Source organism: Suillus paluster (genome assembly GCF_016628075.1).
Source record: "Suillus paluster strain FC165 chromosome Unknown EDB91scaffold_6, whole genome shotgun sequence".
Lineage (NCBI taxonomy): Eukaryota > Fungi > Basidiomycota > Agaricomycetes > Boletales > Suillaceae > Suillus > Suillus paluster.
Genome location: NW_024537566.1, coordinates 379,404 through 401,038, shown reverse-complemented (window position 1 = coordinate 401,038; position 21,635 = coordinate 379,404). Strand labels below are relative to the sequence as shown.

Sequence of the window (21,635 nt, the reverse complement as noted above, 5' to 3'; positions counted from 1 at the left end):
CGGACAAAACACAAGTTAAAGTTAGTTAGGTACTACACAAGGCTCTTCTTCATCCGTCAACTCGGACTCACTGTCCAAATCATTCGCTAAATATGCCTCCTCATTCTCCAAATCCAAATCCATGTTAGACATATCAATAATTAACTCGCCATCAACCATATACATATCCCCTAGTGTGAATGGTTCAGAGTCATTGCCTTCATCGACTTCTTGATCAATTCCAGTACCAGGGACGGTACTGGAATCTTCACCCAGGCCTGCTCGCATACGTAGGTCACAATACTGGGATGACTGCTTGATCCACAACGGAAGCTTGGTCTTTCGCAAGCGTGCAACTCCTTGATGAAAGTCATCGAATGTAGCAGGGTCTAGGGGGTCAATCTGGCGACCTGGGTGACGGAAGTGTAGTTCGTATTGCTGATATTCTTCCAGAAGCTTTCGAACTTCTGCACGGAGATGAGGTGTAGCGTGGCGGCCACTGCATGCAGAAAGGTCAAGTCCATCTCTTCCGAACTCTGTCTTTACCCGGGCAAAGTGATGCAAGTTTCTGGCAATGACTGTTCGGATGTAGCGTTCACCATAATCCATGCCTTTGCGCTCGACAATGGCTTGGAGGAGACGATTGAGGTACTCTTGCAGGAAATCAACAGCCATGAAGCTACCCGCTTGCCCACTAATGTTGACAAGTAGGCTGCGAAGGATCGCATCTCGCAGCAGAGGCGTGGATTCCATCTCAAGGGTGGTGATAAATTCAAGTAGATATGTCACATATTTTGAGTGACTTGAGCCGGCGAACGTGAATAGCATAACCTCCAATGAAGCCATCAGTATTGGTTTCGTACCGAAGGTTAAGGACACTCACCTTCACCACTTCATAAACACGTCCAACGTCACCTTCAGCTGCAGCATATGCAGCCTCACGAGAGATAAGAGCATCGCACATGAATGAAACCGAGCGAGCAAGGACAAAGTCACCCTTGGTACTCTCCGCTCCATCTGGTGGTGGCTTGGTCCACGGTGATCCTTCTGGTATGGAACGTGACCATACACTATCCTGCCGTACATCTCCTAATGCACGATGCAATGCTCGAGTAGTTGAATATGCACGATGAAGTTTGCGTGCAGCTACCTCCAAGTCTTCGAATGGGGGGGAGTTTCTGCTCAACGGCGAGTTTCTTGAAGTGTTGAAAAAGGTCTTTTGCTCCGAAGTGAATGCTACAGGTAAGAAGTCAAGGTAAGATCTTGCTGAGCATGAAAATCAACCTACCGCCAACAATCCAGCATTCTCACTTCAAGGACTGTGTATGCGAGCTCGGAGTGTGGATAGTAATCGACCTTTTTGAGGGATGAAGGGGCCAACCGACCTATCTTGGTTGCACTATTACCAAGTGTAGATGGATCACGGCTGAGCGTGGCTCCCCAATGGGTCTCGAAGAGACAACTGAGGTCAGTCCATAGAGTATGCCATATGGCAAGCACTGGCTCAAGGATTTCAAACCGCTGAAACTCGTCTCCATGGTATTGTAGATATTTCTTGAGTTGGATAATCTTCTCGTACGTCAAGCCATCACCGCTGATGAGTAAGAGCTGTTTCTGGAACTCCTCAACTGACTGGCCTATTTGCCCCAAAAAGTCCACAAGGGCATCCTTTAACTCCGTCGTCACTGTTTTGTTCTTGCTGCTGGTTGCGAGCGGGTGGATTTTATTGGGTCGAATGGGAAGCTGAAGTTTGGCACCTCGTGTGCGGAAGAGTATGGAGACGTGTTCCTGGTATGACGAGAGCTCTGGAACGTATTTCGTGAGCACCTAGGAGCCAGTGGAGTGTGAGCACTGTGTTCAAGGTGAGACTGGTCAATGGCATCAAGGAAGTCTTCCACTTTAGCAGTCGTTCGCCTGTTCTCATCCAAGAGACGGCTCTTGGCGGACATGTCAAAGGCAAGAACGTCAATATCCTCCAGTTCAATGTAGGTACCAGCGAGACCAATGTTCATGATGTTTGAGCGACCGATACGAGAATCGCGCTGCCTTAGGTAATTCTGGACGTTGTCAATCACAAGAACACCTCATTTTGTCAAATGTTGTCCGAGCAAGCGGGTTTCATCAGCTTCTCGAACAGAAAGCATCTGAAGCGCTCTATAAATGGCACTATATGACGGAGAGGTGCCAATGCGGCTGTTGTACACGAAAAGATCGTACGGAATGGATAATGCAAATTCATGAATTCCGCGGGCCATTGGCAGGGCCTGGGCATGAGTAGAATGACAGAATGCTAGGGAAGACAGTGCATGTGTACAAACCTGCAGCGTGAAAATTAGTACGCCTCACGAAGATGAAATGAAATGAATCTCACGAGTCGGACAGGGCGAATACGCCGCTGAGTGTCTTTGCCTCGGTGCTTTCGTTGCGGGCCAGTAGCGATGGCTTCTAGAAGCACCATTGCAAGGGGTTGTTCCTTGCGAAGTGTCTCTTCGATTTTGGTAACAGTCATGCTCCCAATGTCATCCCAGTCTGAGGATTGACGAGATTCCGAGGGGGCAAATGAGACATGAAGGCCATTTCCGGGCCTAACAGCGTGCTTGATGTCCGCGACAAGCTTTTGCTTCACAGTCTGAGCTGCAAATGAGGAGAGTGCAGGACGGACTCCTTTGAGATCGGTGTAGGGAGGAGTTATCGCGAACATAAAATTGAGTTCGGGGTCATTTTCGCTAAGGATGCCATCCGGTGAGTGAAACCACGCGTGAATGATGTCGGCAGGGGTATACTTGGTGCGACCACGAAGGAAATGCTGGACATAAGCAGCATGCGAAGACGTTCGAGAAGTGGATTTATCCCCCTTTAAAGGAGGGCGAAAGGCATGGTATAGGAACTCCGCAAGCGTCCAGTTTACGTGCTCGATTGCACAGAGTATATAGGCGAGCTTGCTGCCGTTGGTTTCGGGGACGCTGGTTGCATTTGTCCGTGCCTTCTTCGCACTCGATGAGTGGAGAACGAATTGAGGAACGGAGTTTTCGTCGGATGGCAACGACCTTTTGAGTGGGGTGGGTGTCTGCGGTGCGGCAACACGTGAAGGGGAAGGGAAGTGGTAGGGATTGGCTGGTGCAGACCTAGGGTATGATTCAGGTGTAGACGGTAATAGAAATTGAAGTGAACTAGTTTGTCGGTTGATGCGAGCACTCTTCGTAAGTGGAGTGGTACAACTGGCCATAATAAAACAGACCTCGCTGCAGATTCAACGGGTCAGTCTCCGCTCTGACAGTCGTTGCCGAACAATCCGGCAAGTTTTTTTGCATACCAAATAAGGCAACCAAAGTGTACTACGGTATCGATGGCGCCAACGAAAGCAGACCATAATCAAGAAGGAACGACTGTCTTCCTTCTATATGGTCTGGCTAGGGGAGACTACTGACTGTGTGACTCCGGAATCTCTAAGATTTTCAATGGGATTTTTATCACGCACACTTATACCCGGCGACGGAACTCTTTCGAAGCCAAGGTGTACTGCTACGTTGTCGTTGTTCCTATGGGAGTATCTATTGGTCAGTTGTTGGCTAATACGCAGATCTCAAATTTACACGGAAATCGGACGGGGCCAGGAGGCCCGGGAGTGGTTGGGTGATTGGCCGATGGACGAGTAAGTCTTTCCCTGAAGCTTCTTCAGTTCGACCCGTGTCACAGGATGTACTCGTATCCACCGACACATTTTGTGATTCTTCTCCTTAACTGACTGGTTTGCTGTAGCAATAGAATGTATGTGGACTGCAATGGCACCCTACATGCAAAGCTGGAGATGACAATACAGGGTGTTGCATGCAATACAGCTGACTCCACCTTTTGGCGTTATCTTCGAACGTTACAAGAATTGTCAAGGCTACCCAGAAGCGTTGATAGTGATGTGACTGCTCAGCTGGGTTTCATCTGTAAATAAGAACAGGGACGAAGCTAGCCTTTGAAGGTTACTATCATCGAATAGGATACATGGACCACAGTATCGGATCAGTGCAACGGCTACACATTCTACTGATCAGTGTGTCCACCTGCGTACCTAGATGGGCAAGAAAGAATCTGAGCTGATTGCAATACACGATGTACATAGACGATGATACAGCGTGCATGAATTAGTGGTTCGTCCCGACCCGGTTCTTCCTTGTCTTCTGGGCGGTGATATCATAAGCGTCAAGGTTTCTCATGCAACCTCAGGATAATTCTGCATCATGCGCCTGAGTTCCGTTTCTGGAATCCTCGTCTCAAACTGGAGTGCGCACGGCCGTTTGGACATCTCCCCGTTCATGAAATCCATGTCATCCAACGGCTTCGTAGGATCCAGAGTAAGCCGGAAGGCCCAAAGAATAAGGAGCGAGTTGATGAACACCGATCTTCATTGGTCGAAGTGAGCTCGGAAATGATGTGACGTCGAAGGATAACTTTACCTGTTCGCGACATGTTGGCCAGGACATACACTGGAACAAAAGTCATTCAAAGAACAAATAACTGAAAGACGGTGCATACCGCCGACCAAATCCATAGACAAAGAATTTAAGATCGTCTCTCAGGCGACCTTGGTCATTGATCCAACGCTGAGGCTTGAACGCATGAGGCTCAGGGTAGACTTCTGGATCTCGAGAAATGGCCCTAAGGAAACAAACATCAGTTCCATCGTATCTTGGAGCACGATGCTTACCAATGGTTGCCGATTACCGTAGTCCCCGCTGGGATACAATAGTTTCCCTGAGACCTAATCATCATTTGCACGATAGGTTTTCAGATATTACTTGCCCAAATCACGTCTTTGGTTGTTCGGTGAGCCAACCCTGCAGTGTGCAGTGTGAATGTAAACTTCAGGGACAAAACAACGACGAAAATACACACCGTTGACAGCCACGGGTCTCCATCTCAAAGCCTCAGAAATGAAGGCGCGCAGGCGAGGAAGGGATTCAAGGTCGGCGAAGGTCGGCGCTTTAGTGTAGAAATTATTGAATTTACAGAACCGTAACAGGGAACTGGGCTACCTCGGTGCCTTCCGATGACCGCATCGAGTTCTGCCTGAACTGTAGCTTGCTCCTCCGGGAAACAAGCGGCTGCCATGAGCACCGTGCATATCGCCACAGCAGTCTTTCACCTGATTTCAGCCACACGTCTTCAGAGACAAAAGAACACCCCACCGTATTTGATCCAGCTCCAAAAAAGGAACCAGCAAGCGAGGCAGTTTCAGCCTCTGTCAATCCAAAGTGATCGCTGCTTTCTAGCATATATTTCGCGAACGAAGGGCCGATGTTCACATTGCTCTGCTGCGGAACAACTCAGACATTTAATGGAAGAATTGGCAATACAATGCATACCATTTGCTCTTTCACACGGTTCAGGTGACCCATGTTGAGTTTCGTGCTTCTCTCAAACGCCAGCCTTAAATCTCGGCCGTACCAAGGAAGGTATTTGAGCCAAGGGATCGTGTCCACCAAGTAAGCACCAGGGCGCAGGATTTCACCAGTCATCCTGATGAGTTTGTTAATCTCAATGACTTCAGGATCAGTCGCAGATGTGGGTGTATTCTTCCCATATGCAACTTTCATAATTGTCGTCGCAGCATAACTTCAAAATATTTGTGAGTAATGCACTATCATAACCGAACGCCCTTACGTTTGCACGTGGTTCTGGAAGTTGTCTGGATCATCAAGGATGTCGAGAACAGTATTCTTCACGTGTGACATTTGCAGGGGCTCGTAAGCCCCAGCTGCCTTAGGCTGAAGATGCGAATGAAGTGCTCTGTATCACGTTGAAAAGTAAGATAGGATAGGGGAAGGTATCACGGATTACTTACCTACGCATGGAACGAAACCTTTCCCCAAAGGGCAGAAAGGCGATGCCGACTCCGCCAGCGAAAATTTCACCAGCAGCAACCATGCGAGGACGATCAGCTAGTGACTTTCCCTGATTCTCCATAATATCTACCGCGGCCTTCAACAGAATTTTGAGCCTGGATATGACAAACTCGGCATGAAGGGACTGACTTTGTAACGGCCGATGATAACGATGTTCTCAAATCTTGAGCGGATGGTGATTACAGGACCGTATTCCTCAACCCATCCCGCTACAGTGAGAAATGGGCTGATCAGCCATAAGACACGGTCAGCATTAAAAGCGATGAGTCGACTATGAAACTCTACCTGCGAGGCGGCAGGAAGTGCCCACGAAGTCCCCAAGCCTTGGGAGGTGATGGTGGGAGAGGAAGGCCACTCTTTGATGTAGGAAGATAAACCCGAGCAATGACTCCTACTGCCCCAAGACAAGCCGCAGCACTGAGGACGAGCTGCATGTTGTCAGAGATGGACAGGTTAGGCGGATGCAGCATGGCTGATGGGAGGAGCGCTAGGAAGGCTTGGAGGGAACTCATCGTAAGTCACGGGGCATTCAAGTCATGAATATCAATGACTCTTTTTAAGTACCGTGCAACTATCCTGAAGATGGATCACATGTGCCTGGGGTGGATATGGGCTACAATGGTAGCACCCAACTGGCCCCAAGAGATGCCGTTGAAGAGTGCATCCGACGGTCATACTTGTCAACCCCATTTCAAAATTCAGTTACAGCAGAGTAGTGATCCGACGGACACTAGAACGAGGCCTCGCTTGTAATTCATTTGGGAAGCATCTCATTGTAGCATTCCATTGGTGCCACGTCTCAAGGGCCTTGATTCGTCGATGTTGCATCGATGGGAGAGCGGCCCGGGTGTACGTACCTCCTAGGCTATTATGTACAAGAGCCACTTCGTACTACCCAGGGGGATGGGCAAGCAGTCGGAGTCGTGGTATCTCCCTGGATATGGGAGTTTTCGTCGGCTCGAAACTGGTAGCAATCCGTCTCGGCATCCCCTTCCCGTCGCTGACAGAGCACTATCTTCGGAGATGGATGACTCCCGCGGGTGCGAAGGGTGTATGTAGTCTGCCCGACGGCGCTCGCTTGGACGCCGTAGCCGCGGCTTCGGTGTTCACAGTGACACAGCTTCTGGCTAAAACTTGGGTACTGCCCACGTGTGGCATGCGCAGCGCTGCCCCTATACAATACAGATATCTTCCTTCAAATGGGCCTGCAAACGAGAGACTAAGCAACAGGAGTTGTGTCTGTGTTTTTCTAAGCAAGAAAACCTAAAATTTGGCTGTGAAACCAATCAGGACAATCACCCCCATAGAGAGTTGAAGGCGTACGGCTAACATGCTATCCTCAACACTAGTTCACACCCCCTGCCTGGCAGAAGATTTAGGATGCTTAGATGCATCATCCCAGCGACGCTGGACTCCCCACCCCACTATCACGGGCCGGTGTCGGGAACTCCACCACCCCGATCCGACACGAATTCTCGATATCTAGTTTGTCCATAATCACTATCACCAGCTCAAATAAAGAAAACAATATTCACATCCTCCCTAGCCTTCACTGTTCCTCGCGCGAACAGATGGCCGTGTGGTTTTAAGCGATTTCAATAAATGCTCTTGGGTGATTTCATACTGCGGGAACATCGATGAACCTATACGAAAAGAACAAGAATGTAGACCTTTTTGGGCGTTGCCACGATCCTACTATCAGCCTCCGTCCCCCCGGATCTCGACGCCATGATTTGTTGCAAGTAGAGCTCATTTCAATCATAGACACTCATGTCAACACGAGCGCAGTTCCTTACCCGCTGCTGCATCTTTGTCTCGTCAGCCTTGGACGTGAACCGACGATAGACATCCCCAAGTAGAAGTACGCACCACCAATGTCAGCCCACTCTACATCCGACTTTGTAACGGCACATCCCTCAGTGAGAGGGGCACAAAGCCCTCATGAGCCTCTACAAAATCTCTAGCCGAAAGCGTCACCTTCTCCAATCGGCAGAATAGCGAAACGTAATCATCGAACGATACTCACCTTCTTAACACTCACACTCACTTCCAACACCGCTCGACCAACAGCGACCTGTATCGTCCGTGTCACAAGGTCCCGCAGGTCCACATGGGAATAGCCCTCCGCGAGTCGAGTGTGCTCCAGTGGGTCAAATTCATCAATGTTGAAGGGCAGTGGCTTCTTAGCCATGGAACGGCGGCGCGAGACAAGATTCGAAAGAATCTTCTCAGCCATTTCAGCTCATAAGCTCCCAGCAATCCTAGAACGAACCTACCTCCTTCCGAGCATCCCTTCCCAGCAGAGGAATAGACGCTACATCCTTGAACACATGCCGCATGTGCAGTAGCGTAGGCTCTGCTGTGACGAGGAACACGATCCCACGGAAGTCGGAAGGTGTAGGGCGTGCGTCGGACTGTATTTCATGAGGAAGAACTTTGTTATATGCCGCTGGCGGAAGGAGTCCGCGTGTTCAACTTCTGCAGTGCACACTTTCTCGAGGTTATCGAAGACGAGGATGGAGGGGCTGTGCCATCGTGCTAGTACAAAGAGGTGACACGAGAGCACAGAGGGTTTGAACGAGAGTGGGGAGAAGTCGATGTAATGTATAGCTAAAAATGTGTCCGATATGAATGATTTCAAGTAGCATGAAATATTCCACTCACAAGCATACACACGTTCATCGGATTCAAATCTGCGAGCAATCTCCTTTGCAACTGATGTCTTGCCCATACCCTGACGGCCTGTGTTCAGGATGCCAAGAACTGTGGTATATGCATACACGCAAGGAAGGCATCGAGAAGACGAACCCACAAGTCCAAAATACACAGTTCCATTGCATCAGAATCGGTCAGAACTGCAATTTGACTGACATTACATAGTTCCCCTTACGAAATTCTTGCACACAGGTACGGCGTAGTTGCAACGCAAGTCTTGGTCGTGTCTTCGAGGATGTCAGAAGCGCCCGAGAGGGAAATTGATGATTCTGAAGGTATCGCTGGTTCTAATGATATCGCTGCGGGAAGTGAAGGCGAGGAGGATGATATGGGCGCGAGACTAGCGAGACGATGTATGTCGCAGCCAACGGGGTGTAGAGCTTACTCATCGTGGATTTATTGTGGGCCCTTCTTCCAGAGCGCCTATAAGCAGCACACTGCAGAGAAACCACAATGGATTAACAATGGTTAGAACGACACGCAGTAAAAGAAAGCAGCGCACCGAACGAGATCCCAATCCCCCACCTCACCCTTTACTTCACCAACAAACACCACATGACTCTCCAAAACGCGATTAGTTCCCCAGCCACACTTCCCACCCGTTCTTTCCGTTCCCTTCATCTTCCTTCGCCCCTGCCCCTCTTTTTTATCCTTGTTTTAGAAACTTTGGATCACCATTCTCCTGCTCTGTTTCGGCACCGGAGTGTATGATGTCCGTCAAATCCTTGGGCAGCTCCAACCGACGTAGATGCGCACACCACCAACCCGAGCGTGGAGGATAGATTCGGATCGAACGAGATCTACCGAGTACCGTAAGTAGCAATAGACAAGGTGGGCAAGGAGCACTCGGAGGATTTCAGATATTGATATTGGGAGATTGACCAGCAATGATTTCAGTCATAGAAAGCAAACGATTGCGCGTCGGGGCATTTTGTGGACGACCAATTGGATGGTCAATGCAAGTACCACAGACTAGTCATGTTACGACTCACGACGTCCTACTATGATGTACATTGTACTAGGCATAAGTAGGCAAGCATTAGTCGGAATTCACTTACACTTCATTATTTCGACTCTTACAGGCCGAGATCCACCAAACCAACATCCGGAACAAGGGATGCGCCTAAGTGAGAGAGGCGCAGTCGGACCAAAGTCAGAGTCCATAGTAGGTCGCACTCGATCGGAGTGGCCTTTGCAGGCAAACCGCGGAGTTCCAAAGGCCGTGATGCATATGCTTTGTCCTGGTTTGTCTCGAGAGGCAGAAGGATCCCAGCAAATCCCGAACGCTTCATGACATCCCCGAACGCGCCGCAAACCTCGCCCCCTTCGTACGATGCAATTTCTACGTCTGTATCAGCAAATTCTGTCCAATGCGGACGATCCCTATTTCCTTTTCTACAATCAAAGCAGAGACGCGCCACAGTTCTATCTCGCATCCGTGAAATTGTCTCCTCTCCCAATTTCCCCCCTTCATCTGTCGCCCAAATTATGGACTCCTGCACTGCTACTCTCCCAGCAGCAGAGTTCTCCAACCTCCTGCAAAAACCCAATATTGAGGGTCACACCGCGCGCTGTATTGGGTAATTGTAAATCACCGGCGAGAAGCTCTTTCGGCGTTTACTCCATTCATTTCCAGATATTCGCGTGTCTGCTCTTCCGACTTGTGCCTCGCGTGCATGACAGCTAACGACCACGCGTTGTTCACTGAACTGAATCTGGGAGGCAAAATCAATCGCAAGTGCATAGTACTTGATTCCCCGAGAGCGCGTTGATTCATTGATCATGCACTATTAGCTAAGGGTGAGTCTTTGAGACGCTTTTTGTGTTGTCCTCCAGATGAGATTCAAGTTCAACAAAGGGATAGACTGGGCGAGAACCACTTCGTTGCTTCTTTCTGCTTCAGGATGTTCCAAAAGCGCATGCGCATTGCACAAGAATTGGGCGTAGAATTTGTTGCTGGGGGTACGTGGTTCACGTATTCCTCATGCTGATGCTGATACGAACATGACAATCCCCGCAGGGCGTATATGGGTGTTGAGCTTTTATATGGGACTGGATGGTATGTGGCACGTTGCATATCGTCTTTCCAAGCATAACTTTCCAGTGCATCCAAACGCTGTACTCGTGATAGAGGCCCACAGAGGGCCGCCTGACTGTGCGACCCCGGAACCTCTAAGACTCTCAATGGGATTTTTATCACGCACACTTGTAACCGGCGACGGGTAGGTTTATTGTTCCAACTCTTTGGAAGCCAAGGTGTACTGATGCGTTTTCATTGTTCCTATGGGACTATCTATTCCTTCGTTGTTGGCTAATACGCAGACCTCAAATTTACACGGAAATCGAACGAGGCCAGGAGGCCTGCGGAATGTGGGACCTTCAGATCGATGCGTGTCGCAGGATGTGTTCGTGGCGCTGTGTCTATCCACTGACTTGTTTTTTGACTTCTTCTCCTTGAAATGACTGTGTTACTGTAGCAATACCGTATATGTAGACTGCGATGGCATTAGGGCCTGACATGGGTAGAGGTTGCCCGGGTACCCACCCGGGTGGAACCCACGGGTCGGGTGCGGGTCGGGTACCACGGGTTACGGGTTGGCTTGGGTGCTACACCCGGGCGGGTACGGGTATCGACATCCAAAATTTGGGCTGCCCGCGGGTGGCCAGTACTATTTGGTAGAGCTTTGTACCAGGTAACCTTACTGTGCATTGACATCAAGTACTGTTGTAGCCGACGTCAAATGATATGGCAACTTTGACAAGTACTCCGAAGCCTGCATCTTCAGACTCATAACTACGTGGGTCACGCGAAATTTTGCTAACAGTGATAGGCTAGACTTTCGGGCTAACCGCCCGTGTTCAATACGTTTCGACCGACCGGCGACGATGCTAATATAAGAGAGCGAAACCCGAGAGATCATGAATTCATGCATGGTATGTCTCCCTCCGAACCTCGCGAGAAGGAAGGCCCTCCAACACCTTCCAAACGAACGCATCTCCAGATCATTTTACTGTTCCTTGGGAAGCGCAGAAAAGCTATGGGAACATACAGTCTGTCTCTCGCGAAAGAGGACCGTATACTAATATTGGGAGATTGACCAGCGATTACTTCATGACCATGGTTTTGACTGCGCTGGGTGTTATTCCTCGGAATGACACGTTACCACCAAAGAGCCTGAAGAGAGAGCGCGCGCGGCCTCATCAGGTCGTCGCGATGTGGAATGTTGGACGAGTGATGTGTTGATGGTGATTTGATTGCTCAGATGGGTTCTATCAATGAACGAGAATGAAACCAGCCTTTCAAAATTTCAAGGTCAAGTATCATACATGGACCACCTTGAGTGTGGTATCGTTTTACTGATCGTTTGTCCTCCTGCGTACCAGGTAAGGAGATGGGCAACAATATCTGAGTGGATTACAATACACGATTTACATGTATGACAAGAGATACCGCGAAGATACCATGAATTGGTTCATCTCGAACCGGTTCTTCGTTACCTCCCCAGGGGCGGCGCTATCATCCAAGCGTCGAGGTTTCTCCTGCAACCTCAGGATAATTCTGCATTATGCGCCTGAGATCCGTTTCCGGAATCCTCGTCTCAAACTCAATTGCGCACGGCCGTTTAAACATCTCCCCGTTCATGTACGCCATGTCATCCAATGGCTTCGTAGGATCCAGAGTAAGCCGGAAGGCCCAAAGAATAAGGAGCGAGTTGATGAACACCGATCTTCATTAGTCGAAGTGAGCTCGGAAGACGATGTACGTGGAAGGATAACTTTACCTGTTCGCGACATGTTGACCGGGACATACACTGGAAGAAAAGTCATTCAAAGAACAAATAACTGAAAGACGGTGCATACCGCCGACCAAATCCATAGACAAAGAATTTTAGATCGTCTCTCAGGCGACCTTGGTCATCGATCCAACGCTGAGGCTTGAACGCGTGAGGCTCAGGATAGACTTCTGGATCTCGAGAAATGGCCCTAATGAAACAACCATCAGTTCCATCGTATCTTGGAGCACGATGCTTACCAATGGTTGCCGATTACCGTAGTCCCCGCTGGAATACAATAGTTTTCCTGAGACCTGATCATCATTTGCACGATAGGTTTGAGATATTACTTGCCCAAATCACGTCTTTGTTTGCTCGGTGAGCCAACCCTGCAGTGTGCAGTGTGAATATAAACTTCAGGGACAAACAACGACGAAAATACACACCGTTGGCAGCCACGGGCCTCCATCTTGAAGCCTCAGAAATGAAGGCGTGTAGGCGAGGAAGAGATTCAAGGTCGGCGAAGGTCGGCGCTTTATAGTGGAGAAATCATTGAATTTACGGAATTGTAACAGGGAGCTGGGCTACCTCGGTGTCTTCCGATGACCTCGTCGAGCTCTGCCTGAACTGTAGCTTGCTCCTCCGGGAAACAAGCGGCTGCCATGAGCACCGTGCATATTGCCACAGCAGTCTTTCACCTGATTTCAGCCACATATCTTCAGAGACAACACAATAACACCTCACCGTATTTGATCCAGCTCCAAAAAAGGTGGCAGCAAGAGCGGCCGTTTCAACCTCTGTCAAATCGCCGCTTTCTAGCATACATTTCGTGAACGAAGGGCCGATATTCTCATTACTCTGCTGCGGAACAACTCAGCCATGGCATGTAAGAATTGGCAAGGCAATGCATACCATTTGCGCTTTCACGCGGTTCAGGTGAGTCATGTTGAATTTCATGCTTCTCTCAAACCCCAGTTTTAAGTCTCGGCCGTACCAAGGAAGGTATTTGAGCCAAGGGATCGTGTCCACCAAGTAAGCACCAGGGCGCACGAATGCACCAGCCATCTTGACGAGTTCATTGAGCTCAATGACTTCAGGATCAGTCGCAAGTGTGGGTGTATTCCTCCCATATGCAACTTTCATAATTGTCATCGCACCATAACTTCAAAATATCTGTCAGCAATGCACTATCATAACCGAACGCCCTTACGTTTGCACGTGGTTCTGAAAGTTGTCTGGATCATCAAGGATGTCGAGAACAGTATTCTTCACGTGTGACATTTGCAGGGGCTCATAAGCCCCAGCTGCCTTAGGCTGAAGATGCGTATGGAGTGCTCTGCATCACGTCGAAAAAGTAAGATAGGATAGGGGAAGGTATCACGGACTACTCACCTGCGCATGGAACGAAACCTTTCCCCAAAGGGTAGAAAGGCGAGGCTGACACTGCCACTAAAGATTTCACCAGCAGCAACCATGCGAGGACGATCAGCTAGTGACTTTCCCTGATTCTCCATTATATCTACTGCGGCCTGCAACCGAATGTTGAGTCTGGATGACAAACCCGGCGTGGATGGACTGACCTTGTAACCGCCAACAATGACAATGTTCTCAAATCTTGAGCGGATGGTGATTAGAGGACCGTATTCCTCAACCCATCCCGCTACAGTGAGAAATGGGCTGATCAGCCATAAGACACGGTCAGTATTAAAAGCGATGAGTCGACTATGAAACTCTACCTGCGAGGCGGCAGGAAGTGCCCACGAAGTCCCCAAGCCTTGGGAGGGGATGGTGGAAGAGGAAAGCCACTCTTTGATGTAGGAAGATAAACGCGAGCAATGACTCCTACTATTCCAAGACAAGCCGCAGCACTGAGGACGAGCTGCATGTTGTCAGAGATGGACAGGTTAGGCGGATGCAGCATGGCTGATGGGAGGAGCGTAAGGAAGGTTATGGACTGTCAATGGTCATACACATTCCAAAATACACTCAGAGTAAAGCAATGATCCGACGGACAGCAGAACTTCGGGGCCTCACTCGCGATTCATTTAGAATGCCATGTAATGATTAGGGCATTAGGAAAATGCTGCGGTACTGCTGCGGCACAAGTCCGGCAAGCCTGGGCTTAGGTAAATTGCCGCATCACTGCTGCACCCTACCGCAACATGCCCAATACTTAATGCCTTGTATCGTCCAGAAGGTCGTTTTATATAATGTAGCACGTTTGGGTGTGTGTGTAAATTAATGCTACAGTGATAGTAGGACTTAACCGGTGCGGCAGTGACTGTGGACTGCCACACCCCAATCAACGCACCTCTGTTATCATTTGTTATCATGGAGTCCCCCAGTAAGTACTAAAGCATTGCTACTGCACCACCAAATCATTCCATTGACGCTGAACACCTCACCGTACTTGATCCACCTGTAAACAAGGAACCAGCAAGCGAGGCCGTTTCAGCCTCTGCCAAACCAAAGAGATCGCTACTTCTAGCATATATTTCGTGAACGAAGGGCCGATGTCCACATTGCTCTGCTGCGGAACAACGGTGCATTCAAGTCATGAATGACTCTTTTTAAGTACCGCATGCCAGTCGTAGCTACCCTGAAGATGCTCACCTCTACCCGGGGTGGATACGACACTGCCCTGCAATAGTACCTGCCAGTACCCAACCACCAAGAGGAGCTGTGGGGGAGCATATATGCTGCTCGTACTTGTCATACCTACTCATTGTATTGTTTTGGTGCCACGTCTCAAGGACTCGAATCTATCGATATTGCGTCGACGGGTGAGCGGCCCAGGTGCACGAAGCTCCCGGCTATTATGTGTAAGAGGTCCTATCTGGGGGGAAGGGCGAGCGGTGGGAGTCGCGGTGTCTCTCTGGGTATGAGACGAGTCGGCTCGAAACTGCAATCCGTCCTGGCATTCCATTCTCCTCGCTATCTTCGGAGACGGCTGACTGTCGCGGGTGCGAAGGATGTACTCTCCCTGACGGCGCATGTAGCTGCAGCTTCGAGTACTACCCACGTGTGGCATGCGCAGCCCTGGCCAACATGCTATCCTCACCTGAGAGAGCATTGGTCGGCAGGAAATGGGAGCCTCTAGATCCATTATCGAGCAATAAATGAGTTTATTTTGAGATGAATGAGTCTCGTGAGAGTCCTAACTCAAATAGAAGAACACCGAGTAGAACTGCGAGCAGGTGTTGTTGATACGTATCATGACTCTTTGAGTAGAAGATTCAAAGTTTCCTCGCCAAGAACTTCTGTTTTGGACGTCGAGACACAGCCACTTGAACCGAGGTGTATTGAAGGCTCATCATTATTAGCCTCCACTCCTACTTGCCAGACCGAACATATTCATTCAAACACTTTAAGCCTTGCACATTGTTCTTCGATTCCGACGATTCGTCACAGACCTCGGAGTCGTTCATCCACAATGATCACATCTCATTGATGCAACCAATCTGTTCATCGACCAACCTGTTCAGTAGTGCACAATGCCAAAATACATATCAAGAAACTTGATGCTACTACTGGCGGTTGCAGGACCGTGAGAGGAGTTCGAGCTTGAAAGCTAGACACCCCACCAGATCCATCATGTCCGGGTGAAGTTTGTACGACACTTGTTGTGGGAACCTTACTAGGTGCTTTCTTCTCATCCCTTAAACACGCGCTCATCACCTCTTAATCTCGCACTCATTTACATACCAATTAAAATTCAAACAAGACCTCCGCCCGTTGACCTCTCACCGTCGCGTCTGGTAGTCCTGCATCAAACAAGTCTGCTTTTCTATGTTCGACTTAATATGATTCTCCGGTCTTGGTCTCTATCTCTACACGTTACATTTCCGCTCAGAGTCCGGATTGCTACTGATGTATTATACTCTCGAGGGGTGGAAATATCCAATCACAGGCGAGCAGTACGAGAAGTGTCTGCTCCCCCCGTCATGCTGCTGTCACTGAGATATAGAACAAGATTCAATACCCCCCGACCTGTGTGTTGCTCTTCCAATTCCAGACTCGAAGTAAGCATCATCTAAACAGGTGATGATTTGTCGTCCACCGGGCAGGCGTAGGACGGCTTTGATTAGGCTAGTGCGGCCTTCCATATTTTAGTGAGGCTTTGTCGCTGATTTCTCTTACTTCGTAGGGGCTGGTAAAGATGTGATTTCGCTCGGGGACTTCACATAAATCGGTGCGGGACAATTTCAGCTCTTGCCTGACATCAAACGAATACCATCACTTACGCAGAGGTGCTTGGTTCAGCTTGGTTAGAACTTTGGGCACAAAACGAACGTATGCGGATTCCGGAATGAAAGCTGCAACGGAGTGAACGTTTTGCTTGACGCACAGTCGAGTCAGGAGAGAGGCTTTCAGGTGCGTCTTTCATGCCCTATCGTGTTTGCTTTACAACTTCTGAGTATGCTGTGCGGATCAAGCACCCAAGTCGCCGTTTCTGACTGTATCCGCTAAAGTTACCGTGGTGCGGTTATCAGCAGCTTGAACCGGTCCTGAACCATGAACTGCACCGTTTGTGCAGGTTCGGTTCAGCCAGTCAAACATCGGACGGGTTCATAGTTCGGGGGTTGAGCAAGTTATGTGAACCGTCGCGAACCTGTTCGAACCATAACTGAGTATCCGCAGTTTCTTTATCTCCATTGTCCTCTCACCATCGCGTTCTTTTAACTTCTTTTGGTAGTCCTGCTATCAAGTCAGTCCACGGTTCTGTGTTTCTTTACCGGTCCAATACAATTTTTTTGGTCTCGGTGTCGTCTCACGCTACATTTCTACCCAAAGTCTGACACATGACTAAACACATGATGCTCTCGTCGTCGTCGTCGTCGCACCTACTAGCCAAATTGAAACCCTAGCAATCACCTTTCTAAAGTTGGTCCAACCCGTCATTACCCACTCTAGGTCCCTATTCCCGGAGGAAGGCGTCTCGTGAACTGTAGATAACGCAGTGCCAGTGTCTCTTCATCAGCCATGGGTTCAGCATCGCGAGCAAGAGATCATCTTTGCGTTATCCTCTTGTTTATACAGCTATTGCACAGGGCTTACCCTTCTGCATCGCGCCTACCAGATATTGCTTCGCAATATGACGCAAGTGTTTGCCGACGGCCTTAGGCCCCCACTTTTTATGACTACTCTACGATCATCTCCGTCCGAGACTAGTCATCATCGATATCGTGGGGTAGCACCGTAGCAGTCCTGAAAGTTACACCTTTTCATGATCAAGCTTCAAGCTTCAAGTTCTCGGTGCATGCGTTTATGTAATAGCACTAATGAAGGGTATACGTTACAACGTGTTTGAGAACTTCCAGGAACAACAAACAACGACCATGTCAAGCGCAACACTGATACGAAGGCTCTTGAAACTTCTGTGCCAAGCGTTGGCGGCACTCGCAACCTCATCTGCCCGGCGACTCCGCATTTTCGTGTCGTGCTTTCGACGCTTTGTGACCAGATTTCACGTTCCGGTCTCGTACAATACTGACCCGTGCTGTACTGTCTTGACCGAGGCATCCAGTGCACGATGTCTCCAGGCCACCTTGCCATTACCGCTTCACAACCAGCAAATATATCCACCGAGCGCAGCAAGCGGCGCTCAACATGGTGTGTTGTCTTCGACACCTCCAGGTACTATATCTGCTCCATACATTCCCCAGTATGCTAGTCCGCCTCAGATGTCTTCGCCCACACTAGTTGGCAATGCAATCTCTTCCAATGGTCCCGCCATCCCTAGTTTTGTGCCATCCGGTGTGAGTCACGAATCACGATATGGGGATCGCCCTTTTGTGTACGTGGATGCAGTTCTCTATCACAATAGTGAATGGCCTTGAGAAGTCGTCATCTAGAGATACATCTTACACGTCTAGCTCAATTCCAGCGCTCATGATGTCCTTCCCCAACCAGTGAGTACTCCAGCCAAGCAATATGTGAATACGGATGCCAACGAATAGTGCAGATCATGTCTGTGGTTGACCGGTACAAAATGGCGGTCGTGTATACACCCAGAAGGCGCGTTATATTTGTACAATGACGACAAGGTACGCAATGCACATTCTTCCATGGATCACCGAACATATCATCTGCAGAGGACGTTCTCTGAAGCAAACATGGATGAAGCTTCGTTCCGCTTGATGGACCGATGCATGGATGCGTTATACGACCTGGCACGGACGAAGTTAGCGAACCTCAAAGCTGAGGACACCGAGCTCTTCGTACAAGTAGCGCAACCACAAGCGAATTCTTGTCAATACTACTTCGTCAACCATTCAAACCGAACGCTCTTCTGGCTGCACAATCATAATGAAGCAACAGATGACATTTTTGATGGGCTTAGAGGTGTCCGCGATCCGAGTCACATTCGTGCGTTATGTGAATCTATGGCACTCGTGATATGAACTAGCCAACAGGATGTGCCTTGGAGTCTCAGTACTGGTTCGTCGCTTGTAATCGTGAGTTCCACTTACTTCGGACCAGTGTCGATTCGAATCTTGACGTGTTTCCGCAGATCCAGTATGACCATCGTCAACTGAAACGAGTAGGATGCACTGCGAACGCTACCCAAATCACAAGCTGGATCGAGTCAAGCTCCTGAAAGAACTGAGGGAAGTTGTCGTGCATGCGAGTGCAGGTAATTGATTGCCTGTAATCAACACTCAATCCTTTTTGAACGCGAGACTCAAGAGATCATCACTTCGGATACTTCTGTGTCGCCTTTTGGTGCTGACGAACTTTCGCGAATCCTAGAGCTAGTTAACCATCTTCAAGGTGCGACAGTCTCCTTTGAACCATTTATCTTGTAAAGTCTAAAAGTATTATACGTTTCCAGAGAGTGCCGAGGATAATGATTTCCCTCATTCCACTTGTGTCATTGGTACGCAAAGCTTTATACTCGGTGTAATGTACCCAGAAGATTCACTGTTTTAACTGTAGCGAGGTTCATGCATTACTTCTGTATGTTCTTGGTTTCAGCGCCTCAGCGCGCAGCTCATTCATTTTCAAGGTAGATCCAAGTATTTCAATTTCTGCGGTCTACCTTGTGCTCGTCTCGATGCCGACAAATCTGTATACAACGAAGCCACTAGCTTCGATCCACTGACCAGCAGTCTTTCTTTGGCCCTTGACGCCATGCTGTTTTGGGCTCCGCGAGCACATTTGAACGACCTTCGAAGAGTATGGGTGGATAAGTGCCTCAACTCGCCGCGGTGGAAAGACTACAACACGAAAATCATGGCGGAGTGGACCGGAATCTCGATATACGTGCGTATTATCAATTCAGCATCGTGCTTCGTAAGAATTCGACCTGATTTTATTCCCACCAGTCTACCGTCATGTTAGCCGTAGATGTGAGTTTCCTTGCAGTGCCGAATGTGAACATCAGCTCGTCGCAGTCGATCGGAATCATTGCTACCTATCTCTCGATCATCTCCATCACTGGCTCCTTGATCGTCTCAGTCCTGTTGGTCCGTCAAAACCAGAGATATGGTTGTGAATCAGCAGACAAAGCAGTAAGTCGTCGCTCACACATCTCCAATATGCTAACTAGTCTGCATCAGGGAGACTTCCTGTACAGTATGACGGGCACGGTTTTCGGGGATAAAGCCCTTGCGACGGTCAACAGTCTCCCTTATGCCATGCTCATGTGGGGGTGGGTGGATCGATACTCTCTGAGTAGGGCCAATGACGGTCAACTCACCCATCAATAGGATGATCTACTTCTCAACTGCTCTGCTGTACAACGTGTTCAAGTCCACGACGACGTCCATGTTGGCATCGGTTGTCAGCGGATGCGTGGTTGTTACCATGTTCATTCTATGGTTCATCTGGGCAGCAAGAGAGGTTCATATTTTCACGCGATTGGCTAAGCTCGCCCTTCCTGCCATAGCACGATAGCAGGAGTTACCGATTCCTAGCACGCTTTAGGACAACTTCTCTCAACTTTACAGGAGTTCATGATCAACTTTGTCTTCTACGTGCACATGCCTTATAGTAACTAGTCCGATATCTGAATCGATATTGACACACTTGACACAGATGCAATTATTACACGCTCATGAAGCAACCAAGAAATAATATACAATAATAATAGCCACGGAGAATTATATGAGACAACACAATGCGAATGCACGCGGAAGCCGGAACGTTGCTTCAATGATGTTGGTTGTGCATGAAACGAGCCCGCCCTCGAGCGCGTCTAGTGGTGATAAGTGACGCGATCAGGGTCGTAGCATAAAATATCTCGGAATGGCTTCGTGAAGGTGGTGGACAAACTCGCTGATTTGTAGACGAAAGTTCATTTCACAATCGGCGTGACCTAAACTCAAGCCCGGACAGTCGTTCACAGCAAAAGTTCGTAAGTTACGAAGAAGCCACACTCCATACGGGGATGAAGCGTCTGGCTTCAACGATGAACTGAGCCACGTCCGAGATGTACTCTCGCAACCATGGCACAGAACTGTGCTGTGCCCGCCTGTCCGCTCGTCTCCACCCGACAAGATCGCGTACAGATGATCCTGAAGCTGTTCTCGTCCAACTATGAAGCACCAAAGATCTGTTGGGGACAATTGGAGGTGACTTTGGCCACCATCGGCTCGATGTGTCCAACGCAAGATCGAAAGCGCGTAGAACGCGGCAGGAAGAATCTCAGGAACTTCACATTCTCGGGCGAGGCATATGGCCTCTAGGGGATATTTAGACATATCTACAAAAGAAAACGGGAAGCTCACCAGCAGCATGAGGGAAAGCGGTATATGTCATTTGGGTGATGTCTTGGGGCCAGCGCAAAAAGAGCTGATGTGTGCTCCATTGGCGGAGGTCTGGGATGTCATATTTGTTGGATATTCGTAGGGCTCCGGCTATGGTATCGAATACGACGGTTTGGTTGTTGAACTTGCTAGAGACATAGTCAATACTATAGATCGTTTGACGGATGAGAGAGACAGCTTACTCGCGTTGGTACATCCATGTTAGGACGACTAGCCAGTCTTTCGCGGAATCTTGAGACAAACTGACCAGCGGACACCCGTGCATCCTCTCGATGTCGACCGGCTGTGGAAGTTCGAGCATGTCCGCAAAAACTACAGAACACATAAGCTTGCTCCGATGAATCTTCCATGATTGCCGCTCAACACCAATCACGATATCACCATCAGCAAACCAGAACTGCGACTGTTCGGATAATATAGATCTTCTACGGTGGCTTGTGCGTTTTCGTTTCGCTGGGAGAGGCGATGCCTGCATATCCTCGTCGGAATTGTACATCGTT

The 21,635-nt window shown here is 49.1% G+C and overlaps 7 protein-coding genes across 7 annotated transcripts; 2 read left to right on the top strand and 5 right to left on the bottom strand.

Moving 5' to 3' along the window:
- Window positions 1-21: 21 nt before the first annotated feature.
- EDB91DRAFT_1244005 (uncharacterized protein) lies at window positions 22-3,205 on the bottom strand (the record flags this gene model as incomplete). The annotated part of the gene is made up of 7 exons (XM_041322362.1): window positions 22-810; window positions 863-1,068; window positions 1,130-1,215; window positions 1,268-1,784; window positions 1,832-2,036; window positions 2,115-2,297; window positions 2,351-3,205. The coding sequence occupies 7 exons, from the start codon at window positions 3,203-3,205 to the stop codon at window positions 22-24; spliced, it is 2,841 nt and encodes a 946-aa protein (XP_041181736.1).
- A 704-nt stretch (window positions 3,206-3,909) lies between these two features.
- On the bottom strand, window positions 3,910-6,628 carry EDB91DRAFT_688489 (cytochrome P450). The gene is made up of 14 exons (XM_041328109.1): window positions 6,606-6,628; window positions 6,162-6,552; window positions 6,006-6,102; window positions 5,816-5,952; window positions 5,635-5,760; window positions 5,337-5,586; window positions 5,160-5,285; window positions 5,007-5,109; window positions 4,867-4,953; window positions 4,774-4,808; window positions 4,679-4,725; window positions 4,507-4,629; window positions 4,428-4,457; window positions 3,910-4,373 (listed from the first exon to the last, which is right to left on the bottom strand). Exons 2-14 carry the CDS (start codon window positions 6,386-6,388, stop codon window positions 4,184-4,186), a joined length of 1,578 nt encoding a protein of 525 aa, XP_041181735.1. The 5' UTR covers window positions 6,389-6,552; window positions 6,606-6,628; the 3' UTR covers window positions 3,910-4,183.
- Window positions 6,629-7,763: 1,135 nt separating this feature from the next.
- Window positions 7,764-8,671, bottom strand: EDB91DRAFT_1244003 (uncharacterized protein; the record flags this gene model as incomplete). The annotated part of the gene is made up of 6 exons (XM_041322361.1): window positions 7,764-7,853; window positions 7,924-8,100; window positions 8,153-8,290; window positions 8,368-8,486; window positions 8,541-8,610; window positions 8,657-8,671. The coding sequence occupies 6 exons, from the start codon at window positions 8,669-8,671 to the stop codon at window positions 7,764-7,766; spliced, it is 609 nt and encodes a 202-aa protein (XP_041181734.1).
- Window positions 8,672-10,445: 1,774 nt separating this feature from the next.
- EDB91DRAFT_1107354 (uncharacterized protein) lies at window positions 10,446-11,229 on the top strand. The gene is made up of 3 exons (XM_041317508.1): window positions 10,446-10,553; window positions 10,612-10,813; window positions 10,914-11,229. The coding sequence occupies exons 1-3, from the start codon at window positions 10,496-10,498 to the stop codon at window positions 11,047-11,049; spliced, it is 396 nt and encodes a 131-aa protein (XP_041181733.1). The 5' UTR covers window positions 10,446-10,495; the 3' UTR covers window positions 11,050-11,229.
- Window positions 11,230-12,070: 841 nt separating this feature from the next.
- EDB91DRAFT_688391 (cytochrome P450) lies at window positions 12,071-14,425 on the bottom strand. Its single transcript, XM_041328108.1, has 13 exons — window positions 14,101-14,425; window positions 13,945-14,041; window positions 13,757-13,893; window positions 13,575-13,700; window positions 13,277-13,526; window positions 13,109-13,222; window positions 12,953-13,055; window positions 12,811-12,897; window positions 12,719-12,753; window positions 12,625-12,671; window positions 12,453-12,575; window positions 12,374-12,403; window positions 12,071-12,319 (listed from the first exon to the last, which is right to left on the bottom strand). The coding sequence occupies exons 1-13, from the start codon at window positions 14,283-14,285 to the stop codon at window positions 12,109-12,111; spliced, it is 1,545 nt and encodes a 514-aa protein (XP_041181732.1). The 5' UTR covers window positions 14,286-14,425; the 3' UTR covers window positions 12,071-12,108.
- Window positions 14,426-18,357: 3,932 nt separating this feature from the next.
- Window positions 18,358-20,263, top strand: EDB91DRAFT_1046022 (uncharacterized protein; the record flags this gene model as incomplete). Its single annotated transcript, XM_041313228.1, has 10 exons — window positions 18,358-18,411; window positions 18,460-18,733; window positions 18,781-18,805; window positions 18,913-19,001; window positions 19,055-19,146; window positions 19,255-19,324; window positions 19,374-19,630; window positions 19,693-19,882; window positions 19,931-20,018; window positions 20,077-20,263. Coding segments are annotated over 10 exons (1,326 nt in total), but the record flags the coding sequence as incomplete, so codon positions are not given.
- Window positions 20,264-20,728: 465 nt separating this feature from the next.
- Window positions 20,729-21,631, bottom strand: EDB91DRAFT_1078460 (uncharacterized protein; the record flags this gene model as incomplete). The annotated part of the gene is made up of 4 exons (XM_041315022.1): window positions 20,729-20,883; window positions 20,946-21,071; window positions 21,097-21,263; window positions 21,318-21,631. The coding sequence occupies 4 exons, from the start codon at window positions 21,629-21,631 to the stop codon at window positions 20,729-20,731; spliced, it is 762 nt and encodes a 253-aa protein (XP_041181730.1).
- Between the last annotated feature and the right edge of the window lie 4 nt (window positions 21,632-21,635).